We start from the raw sequence: 20,590 nt of genomic DNA, 5'->3' as shown, positions 1-20,590 counted from the left end.
CGTAAAACGATTGTTTAGTCTCGCACTTAATAAGTAGGTTATGGAAATGTGGCAAACATCGCACACCATCTGTAAACTTCAACTAAGTACAAATTGGACACATGGGCTTTGTGTGGATTTATGTAGACTCTGAACTTACAAAATTATATTATAACTACTAAAAGGTAGGTACTTAGCTTTAAAGGGTTGCTAAAGGTAAAGATAGAAATTTCAATTAAATTATATTAATTATTCTATTTATTTACTGGAACATGTGTACATAATGATCTTAAAACTATAATTATTTCGAAGCTTCTCTGCAGTTTCTGGCATATAAAAAATTACATTAATGTTTATATTATATAATTAATATGATAATTACAGTATGACACTGAGTCTAAATAAATAACATTATCATTATTACAATCCATTATTATCATTTGCAGAGTTATGGCATTTTTATTCAATAATTTAATTTTAAATTGTTGAATGTACAAATTTCTATAAATGTTTGGAAAATGATTGATATTTTTTTCTGGCCATACAATATTTGAAAAAAAGAAATTCAAATGAAACCAACGTTCTAATTACTGAATAAGTTACCTACATTTATCTAAAGCCTACACTAAGCAGATTAGCTATTTATGACTATAAATAGTTAAAAAAATTCATTCTTCATATGCTGGAAGGTATTGTGAAAGATCCATATTCAATTGTACATAGAAACAGGCTGATATGCATCACCATATCAGCCTGTTTCTTATCATATATACGAAATCCTTCATTTACCAGTAGGGTAAGAATAAAACCGGTTAAAAAAAACAACCTAAAAATCTTGTAGATTTCCGGGCATCGCTTTTTGTGCTTGTCACTCTCACGTCTAGCGAGACAGACGGTATCGCTAGAGTATGTCGTTTCAGGAAAATTCGTCCTAAATATAGGCCGCGATTATTTCTGAAACGTGTGTCGCGCGCGCCGCCGCAGCGATACGAATCTATACATCAGTCTACCGTTCTCGGCGGAACGTTTATTACGACGTTTTAAAACAACGATTAACTGAACTTAAGATAATTACTATGTTAGCCACAAAGCGTAAACTCGTTAACGTTAATGTTCACGTATAATTTGAAGACAAAAAGTTGCAACATGTGATCATCGGTGATTGTGTTTTTATAAAATCAATATGGTTGTGAAAGTATTGACATTACTAGTCATAGTGGTACATGTTTACGCTGATGACACTCTACCTGTTATCGGTTAGTTCGTATGATATAATACATTGCCAATATTTTTTATATTTTAATTGTTATACGATGTTTCTACTGTTTTTATTACTGTCTAGCGTTATTGTTATAAAATTAATAGTTATTTAGTTATTATAAAAATATAAACGTATTATACAATTTATGCATTATTATATACATAAAATATGAAAAGGATGATATTTGTGTTTCTATTAGATAAATGAATATAAACTAGTACATATATATTTTAATTATAAAATAAAATGTATTTTAGAAAACATTGATAAATAACCAATAAATTGTAGGCAAAACCATCTCGATCACGTCAGCTTTAAAAATACTACGTTAAAATCGATCCATCTGTTTAGGAGTTACGATTTTATAGTCACACACGCTGACACGTCAAACTTCTAGCAAACCCATTTTGTGTCGGAGGTTAAGAAGGAGCTTCTTGGTTTAGATGGTGTCTTATAGTATTTGTAGATAACACTGTTTATTTGCACCAAAATGTATACATGCAGCATATGATACGTATTCCAATTTATATAGATTCTAATGTGTATGCTACATGGTAAAGATATATACTTGTAAAAAATTTTGTCATTAAATATTTGAATAATTCAATTTGGATTTTAGGTGGTTTATTTTACAATTACGAGGAAGATTTCAAAACTGCATTCGTTAAAAGTGCAGATCATTATAATTTCACGGCTTCCATCAAAGAGATATCCAGGACGGGAGGAATACTTGACATCACCAAAAATGTGTGTGAACTCGCAGAGGTAAACATTTTTATAGGCAATATTTTAATTAACTAAAAGTAAACTATAATCATAATAAAATAATCATGAATTTTAATTAGAAACTTAATTAGAAACATTTATACATATAAAGTTTAACTGTCCAATTTGACTATTAGAATGTTTTATACTTTTTATGACGAATTAAGAAGTTCAAAGAGAAGACAATTTCAATAGCTGATTATTTTTTTCAGAAATTTACTTTTTTTTGTATATATGTCTGATTTATATAAATCCATATAACAATTATAAATTATGATTAAATCAATTCATTCAACGAATTAATTTTTAGGAAGGAGTTCTTGGTATTATCGATGCTATAGGTGGTCGTGCCAGTGAAAATATTCAGACGTTATGTGACGTATTGGAATTGCCTCATGTCGTTGTTCAGCACAATGACTGGTATTCTGAAAACTGGTCTGTCTTAAACATGTATCCAAGCCCAGAAGCGTACAATTCGGTAAGAAAGTTACACATTATCATCAAACCACTGCAGTCCACTGTTGGACGTAGGCCTCTCCCAAGGCATGCTACTGGGCACGACCTTCAGCCCTTCTCTTCTAGTTATTACCTGCAACTCTACGTATGTCGTAGCTCTGGGATGTTAGAAATACTTTAAATCTCAAACTTCTCCATCCTCACAAATAAATAGGATTAGATTGCATTCATTATCAATAATTGTGTATTGTTCTTATGTAAATAGTGTTTTATAGTACCTAAGCGTGCCGAGGCTTAATTACAATTTTTGTTGATAAGGTTACAAGTTAGGTATAAAAGTAAACATTTATATCGCTAATTTTGTTTGAAAAATCATACTATTCAAGTAAATGTTAATTATAGTTAATGATTATAAAATTATTAATGTTATTTAATACGAGTACATTATTACTTTAGAAAATTAACATTGAACAATTGAGTACAGTGTGTCAAGTAGATACAGTGTTACACCGATATCTTGTCTTTAAGTTATCGAGTATTTTTGTTTAAGGTATTACAAGAGTTAATTCAGGAGAAGAATTGGGACAACTTCACTTTATTGTATGTAAAAGGTCATAGTTTAATGCGTATGAACAGTTTGATAATGATGGGAAATATCACAAATCGATACACGGTTAGTGTAAGGGAACTAAGTGGAGATGACTACAGGTCAGTAACTCCTAACATTGGAATTAAAAACTATGCGCGATATTTTTTAATTAAAAGTAAGAAATATCTTTTTAATAAAATACATCCAATACAATATCTTTTTAATAAAATACAACAAAACGTGATTGTAAGAAATAAAAACTTTACTAAAATTTAATCAATACTCATTTTATAGTTATGAAAGTGAAATCAGTTAGTGGTAAATTTTATAACAATATAGCTTATTGTACCATTTTACAGGGACGTCCTAATTAATGCCAAAAAAAATGGCTACAAAAACTTCGTAGTAGATTGCCCATTGCAGTATTTGGAACAACTGCTTCAACACGCGCAGCAGGTGGGCCTGATGGCTGACGAACATTCCTACATCATCTTATCTCCAGACTTATTTACTCTGGACCTCAGTAGGTACAGACACGGAGGAGTCAATATGACTGGTTAGTAAATTGTCACATTACTACCTCACACTATGTTGAAAATAAAAGACATTTCTTTAAATAGCGTTTAAGGAAATATACCAATCGATAGGGCTCATTATCGTCATTCGAAACTGTTATGTACGTTATGACGGTCTGTCATAACATATATAGCATAAAGTTTTAATACAAGTAAAATAGTTTATTTTCCGTAAGACATTAACGCTCAATTTCTTTACTCAAATCATTACTTGCTTAATTTTTACTTAGATCATGATTTGAAACAACCGAAGTGATTTGAAGGCCTTGGTGGTCTAGCAGTTTAGCATACCGCCTTATTTCCGATGATCGCGGGTTTGATTTTTCACTTGGCACAAATTTTTGTTTTCATGAGTATGATCGTTTGTATCGATCTGGTTGTTTTTATGTGTAATATGTATGTATTATGCATTTACGAAAAATTATATATATCTATGCATTTGTATGTCATCCATTACCTATAACACAAGCTTTAGCTAGTTTAACTTGGGTCTAGATAGCGCTGTGTGAATTGTCCTGAATTTATTATTATTGTAATTAAATATACGGCTATTTTTCTATGATTTCACACCACGAATGATTACATAACATCATCGTCAACACCCTGAAGAGAACTTAAATCCATAAAAATGCGATAAAAATGTTAGATTAAGGTTTTACTTTTATATAGCTATAAAAATGGTTTATTCTGTTATCTTTTTATTTGTATTAACAATTTATTTATATTATAAATATATGTACTTGTAATATTATCTACCTTCGTCTATTTATTTAATATATTTTATCTTAGTTACTATTTCCAGGTTTCAGGTTAGTTGATTTACAAAACAATGAACGACTATGGCAATTAACAGATATGATCAATACCGGTATTGATAGGGCCCTTGAGTCAGAAGAAATGAAAACCAAAAGCATATTGATTCATGATGCAGTTCAAGTATTCCATGCGGCCATGAAACAAGTAAGAGTAAGAACGGAATCGCTTAGTTGTGATAATGCTGTTTCTTGGAAATATGGCTCCACATTGCTTAGTTTTATGAGAACTGTAAGTATCAATATATCTAATCCGTTAATTTAGATTGTATGATTGGAAACAAACGGACTGCCTTCTAAGCAGTAACCGTGACATACATGTAGTATGTATGAACATCTATCATACGACACACCTGATATCTCTTGCATGTTATTGTAATTTTACTGCCCAATGTCGACCGAAACATAGCTTACATAAGTGATTGAGCTGAAATAAGTGATTCTCTACTTCTAACTCTGGTGCATATTACATTTCTATAATTTATGATGGTCAACTATCGATGTATATATATATATAAATACACTACAATTTAAAGTACATGTCGCTACTTACCGTCGTCATTCAGATATATTTGGTTTGTTATCGATGTTCACATCACCAGAGAGTCAAAATATTTATATTTATAAATATACATAAATATTTTGTTGTCGGCAAAATTCGAAATAACCTTTCGGTATAAGTTACGATAGAAACCAACAAACCAGGACGTTGATTTAATATTTGAATAGAAATCATTGTATAAATGGTAAACTGAAACCTATTACCATGTAACAAATATGTTATTATTTTATATTTCCAGAACAAAATAGAAGGTATCACTAGAACGTTACTATTTGATGGTTTTGGACAAAGAAATAATGTAACGTTTGATATATTAGAACTTACTCCAGCTGGTAACCAAACGGTAAATAAAACACATTTTTTTATGTTACAATCAACAATTTATATATCCTCTACAGTTTTCTAATATCAATGAGTAATATTAGTGTACTATTTGTGTACTGTAAAAAAATAATAATATACTAAATGACTAAATCCTTTGAGACAATTTATTAAAACCCTTTATTTATTCATGTATTATTCCACAAGATACAATCGATGTTATTATTTAAACCTAAAATTAATTACATTAATACAGATAATAATAAAAAAAAAAAAAACATAAAAAAAAAAACACCTAAAAGTTAATTGCTATGATTGTCCCGTATCGTACCCGGCTTAAAGGTTCCCATAACGCTCGCAGCATTTCCACGTTGAATTGCTAGGGAAATCCTTTGCGCCAGATACAATCCGGAACGTCGATCATGGCCTCTGTCGACAATGCGCCGCCCCAACTCGTTTATAAATACTTTTGCCTCCGCCCCCCACACCCCAGTAGTTTCGAAAGCCACCGGTACGAATAAGTACGTCGTCTCCAAGACCCCGTACTTGACGTGTTTCAGCCTGGCTGCGGACTCCGCTGCTGAACCCGCCCGACTAATGGAGTCCCGCAGATGAGAAGCAGCAAACGTACTTACGCACGTCGCATCCCACAGCAGGGAGCGACCCTTATGCCATGGGATTAAAGTTAGACCATCAGGTCGCTTTCCATCTGTACGACATAACCCTGCCGGCTCCAAAACAGCAGGGATGTTTGCGGTGCTCATGGCCTTATGAATAATATCATTAAGAGCGTGATGCCTTGGAAATCTTCCTGCACACCTCAAGCAGCTCAGTCCATGATGTCCCTTGGAATCCACCTGTGCCCCACATATGCATTGATGCTGCTCGCAGATATTACATCCCAGTCTAAGCCCTATCGCTATACGCAAGGAGTTATTATCTAATAAAGTGCCCAAGTGAGGTGAAGGTAAGGCATGAAGCCATAAGCCAGATTCCTTTACAGAAGCAGCTCTGATCCTGGCCAAGTCGACGTCAGAACTACTGCGCTCCAAGCAATCCAAGGTGATCTTAGCCAGGATGTCATCCCATTTTCTTTGAACCTGAGGCTGTTCAGGTAAATTTTGATCTGGACATCTTAACCGCCACTCAGCCGTAGCCTCATTCACAAATGGTAAAATAAACCCGTCACCATTAGAGGATAAAATACGAGTGACGAGGTTTAGAGCACCATGCGAAGACGCCAGGAAAGCTGCGAGGCCAATGTCCTGTACTCGACGGATACCAAGACCTCCATGTCGAATAGGCAGAGCTGCCTGTAGCCACTGATCTCCATCCAACTTAATATTCAAGATTCCCTCTAAGATATTTTTAATAGAGTTATCAATAGAAGCAACTTCATCGGGAAACAACCAGACTGGAGATGTTCTTAAAATATAAATTAAACGCGGCGTGGACAAACAACTTCGAAAAAGACTTAATGCAACATGTGCTGATAGTTTTAATAAAATTTTCTCTGATTTTAAAATAATATTTTCCCTCTCTTTTAAAGACATAGTAATGGCATCGGAAAAAATAGGGGCTCCAAGAAGAGTGAAATTGGTTTTATCTACCAATTTAATACCCGGTAATAGTCGATGTAATTCACCTAGTGATGTTTGTGCATTACAAAAGAATAGTTCGCATTTTTTTGTGTTTAGTACTAAGCCAATCTCTTTAAATTTGTTAATGATGGTTTGAACATCTTTTAAGACTACATCTACGCCACCTCCAATCGTACCGTCATCCAAATACCATACATTCAAAGGAGATTCAAGAGAAGAAGTAATTTTATGTATAGCGAGACTAAACAACATAGGACCTAACGGATCTCCCTGATGTACTCCGACTTGCGATGAGATCGACGTTGACTCATAAAATAATTTACTATGTTGATAGTAACACTGATAAAGAAATGGATATAGACTCGGAGTACAGTCCTTCACTTCCGATAATATCACATCTCTTTCCAAGCTATTAAAAGCATTCTCGATATCCAACTTTAAAATTATGTTATGGCTACCACACACCTCTTCGTTATCAGTGAATGATCGTGTAGCGTGAATAGCAGCTTCGGCACCTAAAGCTGTGCCAAAGCCAATCTGATGAGGCTGCAATTTAGCAGATAACATGGGTTTTACAGCGCGACACCCCAATTTAGCGACCAAGCGACGGATTACACTTCCAACGGCAATAGGCCTAACGCCTCCGTCTTTTTTTTTAAGAGCGCAAAGCGAAGCACCGTAAAGTATAGGACAAATTTCGGGATTAAGAAACCCTTTCAGCAAAAAATTACATAAATTAGTTAATGACTTCGCTAACTTGATGCCGTTGTCACCTGCAGACAAAGACAAAAGTTCCTTCAAGTGTTGTGGTCGAAGTCCATCTAAACCAGCAGCTGACCCGCTGTAAAAAGAATCCATAACTTCCAAGACATCCCCAACCGATACCTCAAGAGCAGGACATGAGTGATCTGGCTCTGGGGGGAAAATTAATGGACGCGAAGGCGCTGGATGCTTATTTTTTAAAGCGTTTTGAGTGTTTAAATCCCCAGGAGCGAATCCATTATCAGATGTCAAAAGTCTAACGGCCCCTCTCAAGTCACCCTCATGTACCCTTTTTTCAATAATGCTGTATATTGGCCTCGAGTGCATATTAAAACGAGTTTCCGCATCTAAGAAATTAATAATCTCGTTACTAACATTTTCTTTGACTTTAGTAGTAAGGGATCGGTTATCATTACTGTCGGGAACCTTTAAAGTAGAGAAGGCAAAAGTAAATAGTCTATACCAATCTTCCCTACTGTTGGAATAAAGGCACCGCTCAATCACCTGTGATAGCCTTCCAGCTACCACACTTCTGGCTCCTTTAGGAATGTGTTTAAGTATTCTGATATTCATTTTCATATGTGCGAGCTCATCAAAGTTTGGCAACAGCAAGGGCGTTTGAGAAGCCGACACGTTAGTATCTAGTGATATAGGTCCTGGGGTAGTCTGCTGTGGCAGTACTGTCTTATGTATTCGGCCAATGTGGACTCTAAGACCATGGGGGGCTGCAAAAAGCCGTGATGACTGCGGGCAATGTGGACATGATGTCCTATCTTGGTCACTCATAATGAAAATAATATGATAATTGCAATTAAATTAACAAACACGAAGACCATAAAACTCGCAATGTATAATTCCACCATGAAACACTATTACGTACTTAAATTGCATAATATAACTACAAAATGTCAAAAATACGAATACTTTTAAACTATTCCTATAATACATAATTATATTCACCTCTATTTCGTGAAAAATTAAAGGGATTAATTTCATATACAACCAATACTACTATTTACTACTATTTACAATATTACCGCTTTAATTCTAAAGTACTTGTGTAATGCTATGTCATGAGTAAAAACGTAAAAGAACTACAATAAAACAAAAAGTAAAAGGGAAACAACAATAGACAAATATTTGATTAACTGTCGCTTAATAAAAACAAAAATAATAATAATATATATTAAAAAAAAAAAAAAAAATTAAAACTTCTTTTACATTAAGGCAATTAGCGACATAAAATAACAAACGGAAAAAGACTACACATGTTAGGTAATGAGTAATTACAAATAATATATGATTAGAAAATTATCTTTCGTACAAGAAAAAAAAAAAAAATTGTTTACACACAAAATTAACTTAATGAACAAAAATGTCAGCATACATATAAACAAAAAAAAAAAAAAATGATAAAGCGGTAAGATTTGAACCGGGACCGAGACAATTTATATAAATTCTTGGAAATTCATTTATATTTGAAAAATGTGACAAAGATAGAAACATTACAATTATTGATTAAATTCTGCCGTCTCTAATATTAATTAGTTTTCATTTTTTGACTTTGAAACGCAAACGTGAAAGGGAAAATTGCTAATAAAATCTCTTCCTTTTTATTATCCTTAAAACTTTTTAATTGTTGTTGTAAATACGCATAAAATGCCGCTAGATATAATAATAATTCTTTTAATTTTATAGTGTTTGTTATCTGGTTTTATATTATAAATATATATTAAACACTAGTTATCTACCGTAACTGTATGTGCTTTCAATTTTATGTCATCTCAGCCCGGAAGACGTCCACTGCTGGACATAGGCCTCCCCCAAAGATCTCCACGACGATCGGTCCTGCGCTGCTCGCATCCAATGCCTTCCAGCGATCTTGACCAGATCGTCGGTCCACCTTGCTGGAGGCCTTCCTACGCTGCGTCTTCCAGTCCGTAGTCGCCACTCGAGGACTTTACTGTCCCAACGGCCATCTGTCCTACGAGCTATGTGCCCTGCCCATTGCCACTTCAGAGTCGCAATTCTTCGGGCTATGTCGGTCACTCTGGTTCTTCTGCGGATCTCCTCATTTGTGATTCGATCACGGAGAGTAACTCCGAGCATAGCCCTCTCCATTGCCCTCTGAGTGACTCTGAGCTTGTTCATGAGGCCCACAGTTAGCGACCACATCTCTGCGCCATAAGTCATCACTGGCAACACACATTGGTCGTAGACCTTCGTCTTGAGACACTGCGGAAATTTGGACGAAAAGATATATCAGAGCTTCCCGAACGCTGCCCATCCGAGTTGGATTCGACGATTGACTTCTTTCTCGAAATTGGATCTACCTAGCTGGATTGCCCTAAGTATACGTAGTGATCGACAATTTCGAGTGTAGAATCCCTGATTTTTATATTTTATCCCGACATGGGCGTTTGACATAATTTTCGTCTTGTCCATGTTTATCTTAAGACCTACTCCTTGTGAGACTCTACTGAGGTCTTCGAGCATTTTGCTAAGGTCTTTCAGGGTCTCAGCCATGACCACGATATCATCGGCAAATCGAAGGTGATTGATGTACTCGCCGTTAATGTTGTCTCTGTCCGGCAGCCAGATCCCTGTTAAAGACTTTTGAGCCCTTGTTGTTCTCAATAGCCTCCTTTACACAATTTGTGTTAAAGTGGCGTAAGTTACGAGTCAAGGACTTAGTGATCTGCCTGCTAAGTTGCCGATACTGGGAAGCGTCAGTCGGAGACTGCAGGATCATACTTCGCCTTTCATCCATCAGTTTGAGGGTAGAGATAGATATTTTTCCGGTTCTTTCTGCGGGGCGGGTTTTGAAGTGCTTAGACCTAGCCGCACGGACAGTTTCCAGGAACCTGTTGTTGTAATCGTCCACGTCAACGCAGTCACCAAGGCGTTCGAAACGGTTTTGCAATTCTAGCTGAAAGCTTTCGGGGTTGTGGATCTGTATAGGTGTAGGACGGAGCGTAGATTTCATCAGTCGGTCGATTCAAATAAAGTATATTATATTAATTTTATGTAGGAAAGATAATTTACGTCCACTCTCGTGATATAAATTATTACTTAATTTTCATTATGTTTCATTCGGTCGGTAAATTGTAATAAAGTAACAACAAATAGTCAGATGTATATTAGATACACATATATAGATATAGATACTCACATTTTTAATGAGTAAATCAGATTACGTGAGATTTTTATGTGTTATTAATTTTAATTTTAATTTTTCAGGTCGGAAAATGGAATTCCAACGGAATTGTTATAGAGAGACCGTTTGTACCTAATGCTGAAATAGGTATAGAATCGGCAATGAGAAACAAATCAATAAAGGTTTTAATTTCAAAGGTATTAATTAATTTTGATTCTGCACGGTATTACTGATTTTGTTAACCCAAGACAACAACAGAATATAAAAATTGAATTATTGGCGTTCAAAGTAAAAATAAAGACTGCACTGGGATTTTTACGAACTTTTTTACGAACATTTGTTATGTTCGTAAAAACAACGGAGAGGCTAACTGTAGCCTTACAGGACTGCAATTGTAATACCTATGATAATATGTGATTTCCTAAGGAAGGATAAGTGTATGAGCATAACTTAGCTCATACACTCTAGTTTCACTTTCATACCTCAGCCTCTATATGACGTAATAATAATGAGATATAAGTACATAATGCAGAAATATGAATTATAGTTAATATAAATAAATTGTCTGGTAAGCGTTTAAGTTTGTTATGAATCAGTCTGTTATATTTATTTTGTCTATTGTCATTGCATATACTGCATGTTGTTTATGCCTTATGACATTTACTCATCAAAGTTACTTGTGTGTAAAAATCAGATAAATTTTAAAATATCTGTAAGTAAATGTAAAGCAGGTTATATTAAAATATTGTTTTATACTATGATGGTAGCAAACAACCATACGGCCCATCTGATGATAAATGGTTACCGTAGCCTGAGGACGCCTGAGACACCATTGGTGTCACATGCGCTTTGCCTTTTAAAAACCTTCATATATGTTTCTTCAAAAACTGTGTCTCGTGAGAAACACAGTTTTTCAAGAAGTGACCATGCTGTAGTCTCTTGAAAAAACCTCGGCAGATAGTTCATTCATCATTACATAATCTAAGTGTACGCCGGAGTAAGCAGCTCTGTAACCGAACTGTCCGAGACCTAAAAAATGTTCCATTAATGTCTTTCGCCTTGATTTGTTGAGAAACTTTATAAAACGTTTGTTTTTCTATGTATACTAATAAAATAAATGTTTTAGACGCAACCGTATACATATATTAAGCATACAACAGAGACATTAGAAGGAAATGACCGATATGAGGGTTTTGCGGTGGACCTAATTGAATACTTGTCAAGAATATTGGGTTTCAACTACGAATTTGAATTAGAAACTGATTATGGGAGTCTGAGTAAAGAAACAGGACAATGGAGTGGAATGGTACTGAAACTTAGAGACGAGGTATTTTACTTTACTTCACTTTATTCAATACATTCATCGTCATAGCATTGCACATTTGTTGCTGAACATATGTCAATACTACAGATATTTCAGCAATAAAGCCTTATTGTACTTATACATATGTTCTTTAATATATTGTTTGTCTTTCTTGTACTGTATGTTACAAATAAAGTATATTTTATTAATCTATCTATCTATTACATACCAATACATAGCTAGTATGAAATTACAGTGTATAGGTACATGGCATCTTATTCCACCGGAAGGGTCATGAGAGGTGTCACAGGGGTTAGATGTTAAACAATTATTTTTACTATGTAGCTTGTACTACGTATACGGCCCATATGATGGTAAATGGTTACTGTAGCTTTATACGCCTGAAACCACAGGAGGGTCACATGTGTTGCCGACCATTAATATAAATATGCTAACAAAAGGCGGCTTTATCGCTCAAAGCGTTCTTTTACAGGCAACTTGACTTACAGTCAAGCGAAATAAAATCAGCGTGGAAATAAAATCAAGATGATCACATACATAAAAGAAAATCGGTTTTCATACACCTGGTACTATTTTACTTTGCAGTTATATAATTTAAAATCGCCTGTATTCTAAACTATGATACTCGTTGACATATACTTTTATATATTTTGCAGAGGGCCGATTTAGCAATATGTGACTTAACTATAACAACCCAGCGATTGAGTGGCATAGATTTTTCTACACCCTTCATGACGTTGGGTATTAGTATAATATTTAAGGAACCACGTAAACAACCGCCGGAAATGTTTTCATTTATGGCTGTATTTTCTAAAGAGGTATTCATTCTTTTATTTCTCAATCTTATTATTTGATGTAGGTATATCAGATATTAATAGTAAATATTTAAATTAATTCTATTAGTTTATATAACAGATGTGTGTGGTTAATATTATATTTATTTCCTGAAATTTAAAAATATAAACAATATTTAAAGCAAAATATGACTTCACAACTCAATGTTTTTGTTTCAAATTATATTTCGGCTTAGCTTTCTATATGTGTCTATTTTTTCTAATATTTCGAGTACGAATCGAGTTAGCCCGGTACAAAAAAGAACCAAATTGTTATATGTACTGGTACGTACTATACATAACGATTTTGCCTTAAGCCAATTTTCCTACCTCTATAAATAAATAGTATCACTAAGTTAGACATTCAAATAGTACTACATATATTATATTATTCAATATATTGCATTTCATTATTTACAGGTGTGGTATTATATGACATTGATACAGCTATTACTAGGTGTGCTTATGATCTTCGTAGGTCGCATTTCACATAAGGAATGGCAAAATCCTGTACCCTGTATAGAACAACCCGAAGAGTTGACCAACCAGTTCAGTTTTGCCAATTCTGTCTGGTTAATTATCGGCTCTGTAATGCAACAGGGCTCAGAAATTGCACCTATGTAAGTATTATAATATTAAGATTTATGCAGCGACGAATTTCGCTGCAGAAATATTTATTAGTGTCATTATCGATAGCAAAATATTCACCAAATTCTTTCAGTTTTACAAATATGTCACGCTTACTTTAGATATAAAAATTATTATACTGGTAAACAGATAAATAGGAATTTTATAAAAGACAGTACATGAACATAATAATTCTTTTGCTTTTCATTTAGAAAATTTATTAGTTTATACTTCCTATATTGAGTACATACCGAAATTTATTGATGTGTATGTATTTTGCCTATACCCTATATCATAATTTATTTGTTAATGCAATACTATTTAATATATTTTTTACTTAATTTATTTTTTCAGAGCATTAGCACCTAGAATGATTACTAGCGTGTGGTGGTTTTTTACAATGATCATGGTGGCATCTTATGTTGGAACATTGGTAGCCTTTCTAACTGTAGAAAAAGACGTTATGCCTTTTGAGAACGTGGAACAATTAGCAGATCACAAAACCTTTTCATATGGTGCTAAGAGCAAAGGAACAACTTTACAATTCTTTGAGGTTTTACTTTTGTTACTGTTAACTTACTATACTACCTTGACATTTTATTTATATTAAGTTGTATTTTTTTGTATAACTGTTTTTGTGACTACGAGTAACTACTTCATAGCCACCTGGAATTCGCCTATAGATATGTACACCTATGTATGCTACTCATATTATGCCTTGAATATTTTAATCGGCCAGATTGGAAAACCTCGATCTCTATAAGTTAATTGTAGTAACTCACTAAATCACTACGTTCTCCTATATGCTTGTAGTTGAATAGTAGTAACTTACTTCAAATTCACATAATGGGTAAAAAATTAATTGCATAATAAACACGGGAAGTCTCTAGTGCCCAGCATCCAATCAGGTGATTAATATAGCATCCGGTTCGATGTTCGGCATGTAATACGAAATCGAGTTTGGGTTGAGGTAGTCTATAGTTTAGTTTTAATATAAGTTTTAAAAGTGAAAACTAAGTTAATATGAAAATCTGATGCAAGCACGTTATAATTATAAATTGCGTTCAGTGCAAAAAATTAACATCCTTTTAGTTGTGGTATGACATAATTCGTAGTTTTATTATTATAAAATTATGTTTATGCCTCATAACTAAATATAGATATAATTTCCTTGATAGAAATTATGTCTATAATGTTAATTTTTTGCAAGTTATAATTCAATTGTCAGAATGCTTAATTCAACTAAATAAAATTATAATACTTACTTTTATCTAATAATAGCTATCCACCCCGGCTTCACACAGGTGTACATGTATTATATATATAAACCTTCCTCGTGAATCACTCTATCCATTATAAAAAAAACTTCAAAATCCTTTGTAACATACATAGAGACAGACAGCGACAGCGACTTTGTTTTATACTATGTAATGATATATTTTTGTTTCTCAGAAATCATCGAATAAAATATTCCGAAAAATGTTTAATAAAATGAGTTCAAAAGGATGGTTAGTGGATGATAATGATATAGGCATCGGTTTCTTTACAGGAAGAATTAAAGTTAATAATTAGTAATTTATATATATAACACAGGGGATAAACGAACATGCGGCTATACGTCGTTCGTTACGATAATATCGATGTCATTATTATGTAGTTACGCACGTGGAAGACCATTCATCCAGATGATCAGTTATTTCTTTATAGGAAGAATTATTAGTTAATAATATAGTAATTTCACGCCGCAAAGCCAATGGTAATGCATAGACGTTGATAACATCGGTTCTGAATGAGGTCTGGATATTAAAAAAATATTTTGTTCCTTTACAAAATAAATTAATTATTTTGACAAGTTCAAAACAAGCTTACACTTTTATTACCCATGGCATTGTATTTGAGTTTTCTTCAAGTAAAATTTCATTAAAGATCTGTGCAGTCATTAGTCGAGAAAAGGTAACAAATAGGCAGGTAACATTTCGCATTTACCAGATTAATATAGATAGAGAATACAAGTAATAAAATAAAGCACAAATCTGTAATAATAATAATAATAATAAGTAAAAAAGTTGACAACGAAAGTGCATTATAGAAATACGTGAATATAGTTAATTTATAGAAAAATTACTTAAATAAATTATATATATTTTTAGTGCAGAAAAATCATCATATGCTTTCTTTATGGAGTCTACGTCTATCGAATATTATAAAGAACGTCATTGTGATTTAGTACAATTTGGTGAATTGTTAGACTCTAAAAGTTATGGCATTGGAATGAAAAAGGGTAAGTTTTACATGATAAACTCATAAGTCTGTGAAAATAGAATTATTCATTATGTAAATTAATGTCCTGTGTTTTTAGGGTCGCCGTATAAGAAGTACATAGATGATGCATTACTGCAACTTAAAGAAAAGGGCGAGATACAAAGATTAAAGGACATTTGGTGGAAAGAAAAAAGAGGTGGAGGAAAATGTGGTGTAAGTTATCTTATTAAATCTCGTTTTGTGACAAATAAGATAAAAAAGTCTAGCGGTTGAGCACACCGTCTCGCTCTGCTCGAATAGTCGTAGGTTTTATTCTTGCATGAATCACATCTATCTACAATTTGTATTCCTGAGTGTAATTGTTTATATTGGTCTATTCATAAGTTATTTCCATTAGTTTCCATTATACTTGATAAAAAGAAAACACTAGAATAATATCCAATAAAGGCTGTATATTCGAAATATTTCCAAATAATACAAAAATCAAATTACGTGGGATTATATGTTCCACTTATTTGACTAAAGAAAACACACACAACAGAATTTCTAAGAAACTTAAGTATCTTATGGAGAGTTTGGTTACAAATCTATTCCAAAACGCCCAAGATTCAATGAACAAGAAAATTTAATGGATTCTAAGAGCGGATTGTATTTAGGCTTATCCGTCTGCTTTTTTTACCCATTCTAAGATATCATATATGTACTTACAACCACTGCCAATGTATAGTATGAATGCTAAAACCTAACAAGCTTTATCTATTGCATTTAGTCCGATTCTTATTACTAAATGGTTAAAGTTATTTTTTATGTTATTTTACAGGAAAAAGTGAGTGTAGAACAAAAACAGCTTACTATGACAAACATGTTGGGTGCATTTGTAGTATTGGGCGTTGGTTGTTGTATAGGTCTACTTATATCGACGCTCGACATGCTCTGGGCAGTTTTCAAACGTTCTGTCAAATATAATGTATGTATTACTCAATTATATGTAAATTAAGTATAAATAAATATACTAGCCCCTAAATCGTGACTTCGAAGAAAGAAACATCATTTATTTGTAACTAGCTAATTCATACTAATAATTTCAAATCTAACTAACAATATCCTGTAAAAGTATGTCGGTCTGTTTGTTACCGTTTTATAATGAAAAGGATAAAAGGTAGGTATCAATGGAATTTGGTATGAAGAAAGATTGATTGTATGTGGAGGAAGGATATATGCAGTTTTTATCTATACATATAAATAAAATTGGAGTGTCTGTTTGAAATTGTACGTTTTTTACTTCATTCATATGAATATAAATACGGTACATATACCAAAATAACATATTTTACAATTTTTGTCTGTCTGTTTGTTCCGGCTAATCTCTGAAATGGCTGGACCTATTTTGACGGGACTTTTATTGGCAGACGAAGTTGCGTGTACAGCTAGTTCTAAAATATAATTTTGAAGGGGGTTAAATAGTGGATAATAATTATTGCAGATGAAGTATTAATATGTATGAGAGACAGTTTTTTTACTTATGTTTTACTAGTAAGTTTGTGGCTCATGATTAAGTAACTTCATATTCTAAATACAAAAATATATTGTAAATTTTTATTTTATAGACCACTTATAAATACGAGCTTATAGAAGAATTGAAGTTCGCTCTTAAATTCAGCGGTGACGTAAAGCCAGTCAAGAGGCCACCAAAGACTGACGAGGGCAGCGCCGAGGCATTAGCAGAAGTCGAAGGAAAAGATGAAGTTAGATCATTGAGATCGATAAGGTCAGGTCGATCTACCTCATCTAGGAGGACCTGTCATTCCCATAGTTCTAGACATTCTTCGGCAGGACTTAGTATTGCTTTTGCGAAAAGACGAGATTATTCCTAAATAAATTGGATAAACATATTACATCTTCGCTCAATTGGAAGTGAACTCAAAAGATTTTAATACATGTTTGTTTTACTTCACGATTGTCAGATGATCACGTGATTTCCATCGTATTGTTCTTGTATATACGATCACCACTTATTACACTAAGGTAAACTAAGTTTGTTTATTATTCCTATTAGATAAAAAAACAATAAACTTGAAACCACGTAACGAGCAAATGTTATTATTTGATAAGTGCCTATTTTTTATATAACAGAATGTACATTAAATATAGTAATGACTCCATACTATCCAAGGATCATTTTGTTGCCCATCACAACTGAAATTACATTACTGTTACAAATAAAGGCTACTATTACAATTTTTTTCTGAACTAATGGCTAGTTTTTCCCCTTCGTGTCATTGCCTCAAGGGATTATTTATGATTATTGTCAAGTAAGACGGCGAGATGAAATTAGGTCTCACATAGTGTCCATTATTCAGAAATCAACTTATTCACTGACCTCTGCACTAATGTGGGCTTCTGCAATATATGTTTTGATTTCCATTTCTCTCTTTACCAACAGAGAGATCTCAATAATGCAAATAGAAAAGAGGCGTCTAATCATATAGCTATTCCTGTACGTCTTATTTATATTATATAATCGTCTTATTTCATATTATATAATCACTGTGAATCTTAAGATAATATTTTTTTATTAATGTTTATTTTATTACCTTTAGTACTTTGTAAGATTTTCTTATCCATTATAAATACCACTTTTTTATCTAATTGGAATAATAATCATAAGGTAGTCCATTTAATGGTAGATACATGTTAACTATCAGGTGATAGTTAACATATACCATTAAACGGGCACATACAAGGGGTACATTCAAGAAAAACACCAAGTAGGTATATCACGTCATCATCTGATGCCCGTGATACTTCTGCAATGCCATTCTGGGGGAGTAAGATATCATGCCTAAATATCGTGTCATTGTAAAAATGAAAATTGTATAAAACAATTATGTTACACGATAAGAAATCGTGTCATTTCATTTAATTACTTCATTTTACTTTCCAACCGATACATATCTTACAAAGTAAGCTTCTTAGCGGATGAAAGAGGCGACACAGAGGTACCCACATAGACGATATCGTAAGAAGTCTTCTTCTTACTTCGATACTTTTTTCACATAACGATAGTCATTATGTAGTGAAGTTAGTGGCAGATAGCATCCGCCTTACGACAGCTCCTCATTTTTCCCTGCTGGCTGCTATTTTGGTACACCGCCTTCCACTACCTTTTGAATTAGTCTGTCCATCGCATGGGTGATCGTCCACTTGGTCTAGTGTCGTCTATCTACCCTACCCTGTATAACAAGCCGCTCTCTGAATGCGTCGTTTCTTCGTGAAACGTGACCAAAGTAGGTAAGGATACGCGATTGTGTTAATATAGATAGATGCCGAGTTCTCCGAGAATGAAAACATTTATCCTGAATTCAGTTCATGAAATCCAAAGCATTATTAAAGCGTGTATCTTTTTCAAATCAATATTATCTTCAAATTTACGCAGGAATTCTATTTCGGTATAAAACTTACGAAAGTTATACCCGCAGTTTGGTACAGATATTTGAGTAATATTACGAACAAAACAATGTATAATCTATGTCATGTAACTTAGGAATATGGCACTACTAATAAATATTTAATGCTACTAACTTTATAGGTATATAAAATTTCTTAAAAATTTTGGATATTTGTAACTCAAATACACGTGAACTTCTGCGTCCATTTGAATGTAATTTGGAAGACCAAAGAGCATGTTGTATACGCAGATTAAAGCGCGGGTTTATATACAGTATAATATAATTTATATAATCTAGTTTCTAATTGTATTAGACATATTATAACAATATAAATTATTATTAATATTTTTACTAACATAATAAATTCCAATGATCTTATTAATTTTATTATGAATAAATTTATTTTTTATGAATATATTTTGTGTATTCTTTTTATGTTCTGAAGTTTCAATTAACATACAATACATTTAAGTAATTACAGATCTTAACACTGGAAGTCGTTAATTGCAACTTTGTCATAATATTTAAACTTTTAAATAATTAGGTCAGTTGTATTGTATATCGAGCATCAACACTGCGTTTGCTTGTATCTGGTCAATAATACAATATATTTCTGACTCGCCGGATATTTTTTATTAACCCTCTGAAAATATAATGGGTTTAAATATATAAAGGGTCTTATGATATTGCTTACTCAAGTGAAAGCTTAGCGAGCACGTAAGATTTTGATACATAACACCATTATTTTATCGTTCGAAATGGACACCGCCTGTAGTGACCACGATCTTTCATGTGGTTCCATTAGCAAAACAAATTGCCTACAAAACTTATAACTTTTAGTATCCTAGAATGACTTATAGACGTTTACTGACATATACCTCGTAGAAAACATAATCTATTAACTTAATGCTCTAGTTACATAATACTTTATTCAGCATCTAAATTTCAACCACAAACAGTAAAGAAACTTACCGACTTATTTATTTTGTGAGTTGTATGTCAGTAAGATTCTAATTTAAAATACTCCTGTTGGACCATACGATTTTGACAATAGTCACCCTAAATATTAATGTAACCACATACATTATATTAACATGTTATTGATAACAGTTATAAGAATAGAAATAAATAAAGCGTCGGACATAAATAGCTGATAATTAACTAAATATACCATTTTAATGAAAATAAAATTGACTTCTAATTCTCTCATATCATATCTCGTGGCTAACTATTCTAGTAAAGGAATGACCCCAGA

The 20,590-nt window shown here is 33.1% G+C and overlaps 2 protein-coding genes across 2 annotated transcripts in view; one reads left to right on the top strand and one right to left on the bottom strand.

The window, feature by feature from the left end:
- The window catches only part of LOC131851073 (glutamate receptor ionotropic, kainate 3-like), a 49,894-nt gene that overhangs the window by 17,534 nt on the left and 11,770 nt on the right, over nt 1–20,590 (bottom strand). The window lies entirely within an intron of this gene.
- On the top strand, nt 985–19,700 carry LOC131851075 (glutamate receptor ionotropic, kainate 3-like). The gene is given in 17 exon segments (XM_059201502.1): nt 985–1,235; nt 1,860–2,005; nt 2,316–2,483; nt 3,012–3,169; nt 3,410–3,606; nt 4,428–4,669; nt 5,238–5,342; nt 10,924–11,037; nt 11,967–12,167; nt 12,821–12,982; nt 13,418–13,617; nt 13,979–14,177; nt 15,077–15,161; nt 15,741–15,905; nt 15,984–16,099; nt 16,707–16,853; nt 17,494–19,700. Coding segments are annotated over 17 exon segments (2,745 nt in total). The 5' UTR covers nt 985–1,162; the 3' UTR covers nt 17,761–19,700.

Source organism: Achroia grisella, unplaced genomic scaffold (genome assembly GCF_030625045.1).
Source record: "Achroia grisella isolate CSIRO2021 unplaced genomic scaffold, CSIRO_AGI_Agris_v1 utg780, whole genome shotgun sequence".
NCBI lineage: Eukaryota > Metazoa > Arthropoda > Insecta > Lepidoptera > Pyralidae > Achroia > Achroia grisella.
This window is presented reverse-complemented; position numbering and strand designations above follow the sequence as displayed.